The 11,847-nt window shown below is 38.1% G+C and overlaps 1 protein-coding gene across 7 annotated transcripts; it reads right to left on the bottom strand.

Annotated features, from left to right (window-relative positions):
• Window positions 1-1,113: 1,113 nt before the first annotated feature.
• Window positions 1,114-11,784, bottom strand: LOC117323160 (menin-like). 7 transcript variants are annotated; one of them, XR_004531659.1, is made up of 7 exons: window positions 11,297-11,784; window positions 8,201-8,353; window positions 7,527-7,711; window positions 6,570-6,610; window positions 5,844-6,068; window positions 1,974-5,075; window positions 1,114-1,630 (listed from the first exon to the last, which is right to left on the bottom strand). XR_004531659.1 is itself a non-coding variant. In XM_033878202.1 (6 exons), exons 1-6 carry the CDS (start codon window positions 11,709-11,711, stop codon window positions 3,941-3,943), a joined length of 2,154 nt encoding a protein of 717 aa, XP_033734093.1. In that variant the 5' UTR covers window positions 11,712-11,784; the 3' UTR covers window positions 1,643-3,940. The 7 variants fall into 7 exon arrangements, 1 of the variants encoding a protein (XP_033734093.1); XR_004531660.1 differs by having other exon boundaries at window positions 2,011-5,075; XR_004531661.1 differs by having other exon boundaries at window positions 2,048-5,075.
• Window positions 11,785-11,847: the final 63 nt, after the last annotated feature.

Below are 11,847 nucleotides of genomic sequence, written 5' to 3'. Positions count from 1 at the left end.
GCTAATAGACACAGTGGTCTACAATACACTGTATGTGTTTATCAGTAAACAGTAACATATATACACTGACCATCCATCATTTGAACTATAACACTTTTCAATTTCACAGGAGAAATTTTTAAGGCATTCTTTTGCTAAAAACAAGAGGCCCAGAAGCCAGTATCGCTCACATGAATTGTTAAAACAATGATGACAAAATATCCATAATAAAAGAAAGTCTGACGGCATGAGGTCCTACCCTAGGAATCAGTGTACCCCCATTCTTAAGTCCTCGCTTCCCTTTTTCTTGAACTCTGCTCTATATTATTTTAAGTATACAATTGTATTTTGAATCAAAACTTTATGGACGATGACAGATGCCGCTGAACAGCATCAACTTATCTTGGTCGCTGAGACCAGGTGAGCTAAAAACATGGATGAATGTCTCTTTTTTTCAAATTCAAAATAAAATGTAAAAATTCTAAAATTGCACACATGATGTGGGAAATAAAATGTTAACATTAACATATACATAAACAATAACACACATGACCTAACTAGGACCCATTTTGTCTTTCATTACACAGAACCTAATTAGGACCCAGTATGTCCTTCATTTACACAGGAGCTAATTAGGACCCAGTTTGTCCTTCAGTTACTACCATTTTGTCTTTCATTACACAGAACCTAATTAGGACCCAGTATGTCCTTCATTTACACAGGAGCTAATTAGGACCCAGTTTGTCCTTCAGTTACACAGGACCTAATTAGGACCCAGTATGTCCTTCAGTTACACAGGATCTAATTAGGACCCAGTATGTCCTTCAGTTACACAGGATCTAATTAGGACCCAGTATGTCCTTGGGTTACACAGGGTCTAATTAGGACCCAGTTTGTCCTTGGGTTACACAGGACCTAATTATGTTCTTTCGTCACAGAACCAAATTACTACTTAATATTGTTAGCAAACATTTACATTATTTCATTGAATCATACTTTGAAATATCATTTCTTTTGCCAGTGGCTTCAATTTTAAGAGAACCCAAATGTAAATATGGTAACTGTGCCAACCCGTATTGTAATATGGCTGGAGAACTGTCCTTATTCAATATCTACTGTTTTTGATTTTTTTAAACAATCAAACAGCCATCAAATGATATCTTACATACTGTAGTTGACCTAATAAGTGCACCAGTCCTTTTAAGAACTTGTTGCAGTCCAATGACACTCTATGTGAAGATATTCCAAATGCAGACATTCTATTTCTAAATAATGCATTTCATGTTAAACATATTTACAGAGTATCTCTAAATAGAATTTAAACATCCTCTTTGTTTTTAGCTCATGGTGCATGTAGGTCAATTACCATCATAAAGTTTGAATTACTTTCTACCAACATGAGGCTAAGAGAGCCTGAAACACTGGATCTCTCATTAACATGGCAAATCAGTCTTATTGGCAGTAATATTAAAATGAAATATTACAAAGATTCCCCCACTTTTGGGATCTGCCTCAATCTCACTACCATACAGGCCTGAACCATCATTAACAACACTCACTACCATACAGGCCTGAACCTCCATTAACAACACTCACCAACATACAGGCCTGAACCACCATAAACAACACTCACTACCATACAGGCCTGAACCTCATGATCAATTAACAACCCCTCACTACCATACAGGCCTGAACCTCAATTAACAACCCCTCACTACCATACAGGCCTGAACCTCAATTAACAACCCCTCACTACCATACAGGCCTGAACCTCCATTAACAACACTCACTACCATACAGGCCAGAACCTCCATTAACAACACTCACTACCATACAGGCCAGAACCCCCATAAACAACCCCTCACTACCATACAGGCCTGAACCTCCATTAACAACACTCACTACCATACAGGCCTGAACCTCCATTAACAACACTCACTACCATACAGGCCTGAACATCCATTAACAACACTCACTACCATACAGGCCTGAACCTCAATTAACAACACTCACCAACATACAGGCCAGAACCTCCATTAACAACACTCACTACCATACAGGCCTGAACCACCATTAACAACACTCACTACCATACAGGCCTGAACCTCAATTAACAACAATCACTTCCATACAGGCCTGAACCTCCATAAACAACACTCACTACCATACAGGCCTGAACCACCATAAACAACACTCACTACCATACAGGCCTAACCTCCATTAACAACACTCACTACCATACAGGCCTGAACCTCAATTAACACTGAATTGCATTCATCAAATGATGCTGCAGACCTTATTTGATCAAAATCCCTTTGTCTGAACTGAAAATGAAGTATGTTTAACATTTACAAAATAATTTCATGACAGAACATTCCAGGTTTAACTTTAATTTTAGTTCCTGTTGGCCTTGGAAGGTTCCTACAAAATCATATATAAATTGGTACAGTGGTTGTGTGAAGCCTAAATTGTGTACGGACGGATGATGCATGACATGTAACAATAGTGATCATTAATTAATAGACCTACATCTCCAAAGTTGAAATAACATAGGTGATCATTAATTAATAGACTGCTAGACATCCTCAAAGGTGAGTGATCATTAATTAATAGATCGCTAGACATTCTCAAAGGCGAGTGATCATTAATTAATAGACCGCTAGACATTCTCAAAGGTTGATCATTAATTAATAGACCGCTAGACATCCTCAAAGGTTGATCATTAATTAATAGATCACTAGACATCCTCAAAGGTTGATCATTAATTAATAGACCGCTTGACATCCTAAAAGGCGAGTGATCATTAATTAATAGATCGCTAGACATTCTCAAAGGCGAGTGATCATTAATTAATAGACCACTAGACATCCTCAAAGGTTGATCATTAATTAATAGATCACTAGACATCCTCAAAGGTTGATCATTAATTAATAGACTGCTAGACATCCTCAAAGGCGAGTGATCATTAATTAATAGACCGCTAGACATCCTCAAAGGTTGATCATTAATTAATAGACCGCTAGACATCCTCAAAGGTGACATAACATGTGATGATTGAAAATCTATTAAAGATGAATAATATTTATAGAAATTCTAGTTTGATGTCCAGTCACTTATCAGGTAAACCATTCTATTCTTACACTTGTGTAAACCAACCATTGCCCTATGATTTGATTATATACTTCTATTCTAATTAAATTCAATGCAAATGTTTTTTTTTTTCAATTCTGTTATTTGTCTATTTAGTGCCACAAGTAAGATAATTGCACATCCCTTGTTACGTGTTGTGAATTCTGTCAGAGTAAGGATGATGGGCAGCAAATACTCTGAGCTCAATGTCAAATCACTTGTAGCCTCTCATCCTTAACCAACAAAATACATAAGGATAAAGATATCAAAAGTGTCATACCCAAGAGATTTTCTACCTCCAAACAAACCTTTTTCTTTTTCCTTAATACTGAACACACTCGCTGCCCTAGTTTTCTTCAAATACTGTAAATCTGCCCTAAACAATGCAATCACACACAATAGGGGTAGGGAAAGTACCTGTTCATCCTGATGACACTGAGCAAAATATACAAGGTCATTAAACATAGTTATGTCTGTTCAATACATGTAACAGGCCAGTATAATTTACAAAACAGATCTATTGCAATTTTCAAACAGTACAATGCCATGACTTCCTTATGAGAATTCCCACCACTTTCGTTTCAAATTGCACACCATATACATGGGTCGAAATATACATGTGAAGCAATATTTGGTGATAATGTCTGGGCAATTCATGGAGTACATTTCAAAAGGTCACTTGCCCCGTACAGGAGTACTTTATTTCCCCTTCCCCTATGATTCCACAGTAAAAAGTCATGTTTATATAGCACTTCATCAACAAACCACATGGATTATAAAGTAAGCAAGCAATAGTTGTTTTTAACAGTATAACAAGCCAGATGAGGCTGGGCTACTCTCGCCGTGATCGCTTCCGATGAGTGGCAAGTTCAGAATCTGTGCTGCGTTTGCTGTGCTTGAAATGAACTTGAGACTGTGCTGTCAGTTGGAGTTTTATTGCACTAGCGTTCAATTTTGCCGAAGAGAAAATCTTTTTCAGTCCTTTCATTTTTTCACTGCGGAGACACACCAACGTTGGTGGACCCAGAAGATGGGTGGGGACAGCCTTTGTGGGAGTGGTGCTAACTTGTGTGAGAGATGGAGCCATTTCTGAGACAGGTGTTGGTGTCCTTGTGTTTGATGAACTTGGTCGTTTCCGAAACATGATCATGTCGGAAGGGCTCTCTGCCTTGAGCATAGAGTCCATTGTCATACCCATGAAAGGCGAGCCATTTGACTTAGAGCTGAGGAAATCGTGCATATCTATGCGAGAATCAGCAGATGTGGTGGTGGATGTTACCGTTGTGGTACTGGTAGCGGTAGTGAACGGGTCTCCACCCCCCAGTAAATACTCGGGGTTGAGGATAGACTCACTGCATGCTTGAGCAAGCGCTGCGATATTGGGATTTGTAGCATCACTCTGTCCCTCATCCCCAACTTTATTAACTAAATCCTCAATGGCCGATTTAATCTGATCCTCGTTTGATTTCCCGTTCACCTTGATATCTGATACCTTGTTCTCTGGTTCACTGTTGTTTATTTTGGGTCGTCGTCCTCTCCTGCCAGGTCTACGGCTATTTGATGGCTCTGTATCCTCCACAGCTTTATCCTCTCCTTCCTCTCCCCGTCGACCATTCACTTCCTCCTCCATCTCCTCCTCCTCGCTGGAGGAGGAATCCTCCTCAAGCCCTTCACCCTTGACCTCAATGTGCTCACGGACACTGACATCAAACTTGGACAATGAGAATACAAGTTGCTTGGCCCATGTGATGTGTAATACCGGGGTAGGACTGCCTTCCTCCCACTCACAGATACCATCATAAAACCGCAGGAAGTTGGCGTAACAGTCTGGGTCATACAACAATGAGGTGTGATGAATTCGTGCTGCATTGTCACTGGCAACAGTTTTCATCATATGTGGAATGAGATCATTAGCGATTTCCAGGAATTCTTTGTAGATTTCCTCGTCTTCACGATTATAGTTGTAACTGGGAAGAAAATATAAAAGGTTAAGTGATATAATATCAGTATAGCTTATTTACTGTGTACAACTACCTGACTATACTCAGTGGTACAACTGGTCATTTAAGCAATGAACAGTGGTTTTACTGTTGTTATTGTCGATATGGCAGCAAGATGTATGATGGGCAAATGGCATGGGAAGGGTTCCCATGCTACATTTGCCCACCATACATCTTGCTGCCATATCGACAATAACAACATTAAAACCACTGTTCAATACTTATATTTACACTGTCTTTTTAGGGTTCCCATGCCATTTGCCCACCATACATCTTGCTGCCATATCGACAATAACAACATTAAAAACACTGTTCAATACTTATATTTACATTGTTTTACCATTTCCGTCAACTTTGAAAAAACTGAACCTACAAAAAAAATCCCGCCCTTTTTAATGTCACATGACCCACTGGGTGTTATAGCCTGAGGCACTGGGTGTTATAGGCGTATGGTGGCAACTGCCTCTTAGCATTGTGTCAATGGGGAAATGCGGAGCAATTGTAAATATAGTTGTAGGAAGTTGAGAATTGCCATATGGAGCAGTGACACATAGGTCAATTCAAAGTATACTAGAATGCATATTAGGTTTTTACATTCCTGTGCATCAAACCAAAAACAGTTTAAATGATAGATATACATGAAATAAGTAGACAGAGAATGGATATCATGCATTACCAAATGGTAACTTGACCTTTTTGATGATAATAATGACATTTTATTGGATGTTTTCTTACTTTCGGACAGCATCTGCTGCGTCTGCCCAAGCCTGCAGCGCCCTCTTGTAATTTCCTTTCCGACACAGGTATCCTCCTAGGTATGTGTAAGGATACACGTGTTGGTTGTTGTAATGTTCCTGTGTCGACTGTATAGCCTCGTTAAACAGGTCGATAGGCGGCGGCCGATCAGGAGTTGGTGATATCTCCTCCAGATCACCAAGGTTACCAAGCGCCATTGGGTATCTATCATAAAGAAAAAATGTAAATATTGGAAGAAGTAGCTACCTTTGTTTAGTATAAATCCTAATATGTTAATGAACATTAACATTTGTTTTAAAGAACTGTTCTTTAATTCAAAATTATTTTAATACAAGAAACAAAAGGTCAAAGATTTTCTTATACAATATTATAACAATTGAAGAGTAATTAAGTTATATTAACTTATATTAATCACCTTTGTTGGACGAATTCATGTGAGGGGTCTTACTGAGAGAGGAAACTGGAGCCAGACCAAAGAATTGGATCAAATCATATCCTTTATTTATGGTACATTTGAGGTTAGATTTTGTCATCACCATATCACCCTTTTCTTCATTAACATATAGTTACATAATGAACCAATCATAGCAAGATAATTTTACTTAATAATCCTCATCTCTTTACATTGTTTGTGTTGTTTACCAACACATGTCTTCAATCTAAACCAGCTGTACATGTGTAACAGCGTTTTTTTTTAACTCATACCTTGACAGATGGTCCATATCATAAAGCAGCCACAGCAACTCCTGTAATGAAGGAAATTATACAAAATTAAACTACCAAACTTGTTTTCAAGTAGGATACTTTGATGTGTACTTTATTTGTTTTAAAACAACTGAGAAACAAGTTGTCTCAACTACTGGTATAATTATGCTACTGTGCTTTTGAACGGGTCTCCCTGGAATGCCCGGAGAAAACTCATGTTTTAGGGAAGATGACCCCTGTATCTTATCACATCTGACTTGTGAGTTAAACCTACCACCCCAAGGTGAAAAACAAGTGTGTTACCTCTGCACTACCTGGCAATAGTATAATAAGATTACCAGGTAATATTTACTAGAGTATCTGGAGAAATCACATATTGTAGGGCACTTTTCAGGTACCTCTAATATTTTTTCACATTCTATCAGGAAATCAAACCCAGTGATCCATATGAAAGACAAAAGGATTACCTTCTGCACCACCTGACCATCCTTATATGGGTTGATGGGTATATGACCACTTGACAAACCTTATGAGTTGATGAGTGTATGCATCCCCTGACCATCCTTATATGGATGGATTGGTATGATATCTATCATGAAACTCAAATAATAGGTTTCCCTTCCAAAACAACTATTTTGTCTGGGAAAATAGAACCTGGCCAATTAAAATAGTACTTGTCTGTCATTTCTACCAAGCCTTTACCACTCAAACAAAAGTAACTTACACACAGAATTATCCCTCCAGTTCAGCAGGTTCAGATGCCCACCAGTGGCTTCATAGCCAGTATCAATATGTTGTTGTTTTCTCAAAGGCTGAACCCAATGAAAAGGGAGACAATTAGGGGAGGCAGCGAAACATTTGCCAGGTATGCTAATTTCCAATCTTCAGCCCCAGACCTTGTTTTTATTAAGACATATGACCCCCCCCCACACACACACCTAGTTTGTAGTCTCCTACCTGTTGAAGTGAGCCCATTTCCACACTGTCCACAGTAGCACTAATGGAGGGGTTGATACCACTGACAATGGATGCCACCTCCATCTGGCGTGTACAGAGGACAGGTTGGCCGTTGAGATAGAGCCAGCTTTTTTCTGACACTCCCATTGTGATTGGCTGCCCTCGTTTGTCTTCATTACCTTTCCCTATCAAACAGAAAAAAAGCCATGATTTATTCACATTTTCATACTTTACTCTTAATGTTGAAGTGCATTACAGTAATTACAAGTTGGGAGGTGGTGTAACGTTAAGGGGACTGAAATTAATCGTTCATAACAAATGGACTACGTAGAATTTTAAAGATAATAATTTAGAGAAATAACAAACAAACAACAGAGAAAAGATCTGAACATCCTACTAGCTAATGACATGCACTAAAAAGTGAATACATCAACAAAATCTCTCCCAGGGTTTTTTCCCATATTTTTTTGGGGGCCATTAATGGGCCCCATTCCCAACTGAAATTATTTCATTTAGCCCAATTCCCAAAATTTGCAGTTTACTCCTGAAAAATCTTTCCCAATTCACCAATTTTCTTCCCAAAATGAGTCAAAAAGACCCTATCCCAAACAAGTGAGAAAAAGCCCTGCCTCATCACATCTACCATATCACATGACCAAGCCATCGATACCTACCATGCCATGTGACTTCTGCACTCTCCGACAAGTCCTGACCAAATGTGACCCAGGCATGATCCTCAGACAGGGCAAGGTGAACATCTTTGTAGCCAAGGACTTGAAACGCAGCCACCACGCCAAACGCTACACCAAAACAGTCAAGCTTGTTACCTGACAGAGAAGAGGAGAATTACTGTTGTGCAGATACAAGATATGGCCGTTGAACCAATTACTGGCTGTATTTCATATGGTTATGCCCTCTGGTCTGTCAGAAACTAGAAGAAATAAAGTGCTATTATAGTCATCCATTTGTCCTTCCAAAAAATTGGCTGTTTTGCAGAGTTTGTTATACACTCATTAGAAGTCCTCCATCCCATCATATAAACCAGAGTTTGTCATACTCTCATTAGAAGTCATCCATCCCATCATATAAACCAGAGTTTGTTATACACTCATTAGAAGTCATCCATCCCATCATATAAACCAGAGTTTGTTATACACTCATTAGAAGTCATCCATCCCATCATATAAACCAGAGTTTGTCATACACTCATTAGAAGTCATCCATCCCATCATATAAACCAGAGTTTGTCATACACTCATTAGAAGTCATCCATCCCATCATATAAACCAGAGTTTGTCATACACTCATTAGAAGTCATCCATCCCATCATATAAACCAGAGTTTGTCACACTCATTAGAAGTCATCCATCCTATCATATAAACCAGAGTTTGTCATACTCTCATTAGAAGTCATCCATCCCATCATATAAACCAGTTTGTCATGAACTCATTAGAAGTCATCCATCCCATCATATAAACCAGTTTGTCATACACTCATTAGAAGTCATCCATCCCATCATATAAACCAGAGTTTGTCATGCACTCATTCGAAGTCATCCATCCCATCATATAAACCAGAGTTTGTCATACACTCATTAGAAGTCATCCATCCCATCATATAAACCAGTTTGTCATACACTCATTAGAAGTCATCCATCCCATCATATAAACCAGAGTTTGTCATGCACTCATTAGAAGTCCTCCATCCCATCATATAAACCAGTTTGTCATACACTCATTAGAAGTCATCCATCCCATCATATAAACCAGTTTGTCATGTACACTCAATAGAAGTCATCCATCCCATCATATAAACCAGTTTGTCATACACTCATTAGAAGTCATCCATCCCATCATATAAACCAGAGTTTGTTATACACTCATTAGAAGTCATCCATCCCATCATATAAACCAGTTTGTCATGCACTCATTAGAAGTCATCCATCCTATCATATAAACCAGTTTGTCATACACTCATTAGAAGTCATCCATCCCATCATATAAACCAGAGTTTGTCATACACTCATTAGAAGTCATCCATCCCGTCATATAAACCAGAGTTTGTCATACACTCATTAGAAGTCATCCATCCCATCATATAAACCAGAGTTTGTCATACACTCATTAGAAGTCCTCCATCCCATCATATAAACCAGAGTTTGTCACACTCATTAGAAGTCATTCATCCCATCATATAAACCAGAGTTTGTCATACACTCATTAGAAGTCATCCACTCCATCATACAATGTTAATTTGTTCTATGTAAGTTGAAGTTTTCTATACTTTCTGCTCTTTCCTATATTGGAAATATTCACAAATTTTCTTTATTTGATAAGCCCCAAATTGAACATGCACAAAAAAAGAGACAAAGAAGAACCTACAAACTAAATGGCAAACAGTCAACACTATCTTTTCAAAATAAAACATGTATTAGGGATCGATTGTCTGAGAAAGTTTCAACTAGATGTTTAATCTTGATAGTGACATTGCAGCCACTACAGCTAGCCATCACAATGGAAGAATAAACAATTATTAGAGAAAAAATTCAACTTTCGTTTTTTATTTCATGATTTGTTATCAATACCTAAATCATTTAATAACTTCACAACTTAGATCTGTGTAATAATTCAATATATGAAAGTTGTGGAAAAAATAACAAAACTAATTTTGCTTGAGGATACAATTATCTTTTAATTATGAAGACCAGAATTTGCTGGTTACTCATCTGGAGGTTGTGAATCATCTGAAACTGTTATCAACATCAATGTGCTGTAGCTAAATAAAGCTGTCAGAGATATCCATGAATTATATGTAAATTTTGGTGTTTAGTTTCATGTTCCAAGTCCAAAAAGTGAAGAAAATGAGCAAAAATGCTGTCACATACATGACCCTTGATTTGACCCCTTCACCCTTGTTTCCAAGGGTCATGAGTGTCACCCCAAGTGTTTGTTAATACCTTTTATGGGTAGGCAGGTATGTACAACTTGTTTAATATAAAGTCCAAGTCTTGATGGCACCTGTCCTTTCAGGAGATTAATCAATTACTTCTTTTTATATATATATATATATACATAGAATAAGTAAAATAAGAGATATCCAATTGTTTAACTTAGGTGTGATAGAACAGTTTGTAAGTCATACCTCCACTTGCCTGTATATTTATGTACCTGATGACCTAGATTCTCTTGTTTGTAAACAACTTTATCCAATACACAACTGAGTTGATCAGGATACAGTACTCACAAACAGAACTGATACTTCGAAATTCAGAACAACAAACCGACTAATAACAAATCTCAATTAATTAAAAATAACTTCGGAAATATTTCAAATATTTGAAAAGCGTCCAAACAACACAATTCAGTACACGTGCACTTATTGTCTTTATACATGGTTTCAAATAAATTAACCTACTTTTAATCTAATTCCATTCAACGTAAACACGAAAGCTGTCGATACTCTGGCCCGATTGCGGACGCGCATGGCACAGCTACGTAGTTTATCATAGCATAATTAGTGAATAAAATCGATAACCGAAGGCTACTGTAGTGCGTCAATATGGCCGCTCCACTTCGGGCGCCAGACGAGATGACCATCGTCTTCATCTTTCACGGATTCCGTCGTCAAAATTGACTGACAACTGTTAATGAACTTCCAGACCGCCAGAATAAGAAGTCCTTCTACTAATTAAACACGAAAGAAAAACATCATGACACGAATCAACCTATTATATGAACATCTTTGTGACAATCTGTCGTAGTTTACTTACCAGTCAAAAAACTGTATAGCGACTGAAGGTGTGCTTTGTCTTTGTAAAAGCTTCGCATTAAAGAACTCCATATTACATCCGAGACAAGTTTCACTAACTCCCTCGTGGCAACTTCACTTGGGAATTTGGTGAGATCAACAGATCGTTTCACGTGCGTCACAAATTTTTCGTAGAGCGCTTCCACTGTCTCCAACTCAATCACCGGGAAAATTGGTTCCAGCGATTTAGAGTGATCAATCTCACCTGGCAACGCCCTATTAACTGTCAAAACATTTTCTATCGCCCCAAGAACAATAGACAGAAGTGGTAAATTAGGTTCCTCACTGCCAGTCAACTGATCCCTGAATAAATCAACCACATCCTGGATACTTTGAAGTGGGAAACGTTGTTTTTCGCTCTCTCGGAACCCCGCCATCTTGTGTTTCAGTTGCAATCAATTGAATTTAGCCTCTAAAACATGTTATTTTCTCCCAAATTACTATAGGGATTGGTTATAGCTAATGTCATTACCACCAATAGAACTCCTTAACAAAACCAGTACTAGACGTATA

Source organism: Pecten maximus, chromosome 3 (genome assembly GCF_902652985.1).
Source record: "Pecten maximus chromosome 3, xPecMax1.1, whole genome shotgun sequence".
Classification (NCBI taxonomy): domain Eukaryota; kingdom Metazoa; phylum Mollusca; class Bivalvia; order Pectinida; family Pectinidae; genus Pecten; species Pecten maximus.
The sequence above is the reverse complement of the archived record's forward strand: the minus strand, read 5'-3'. Positions and strand labels throughout refer to the sequence as shown.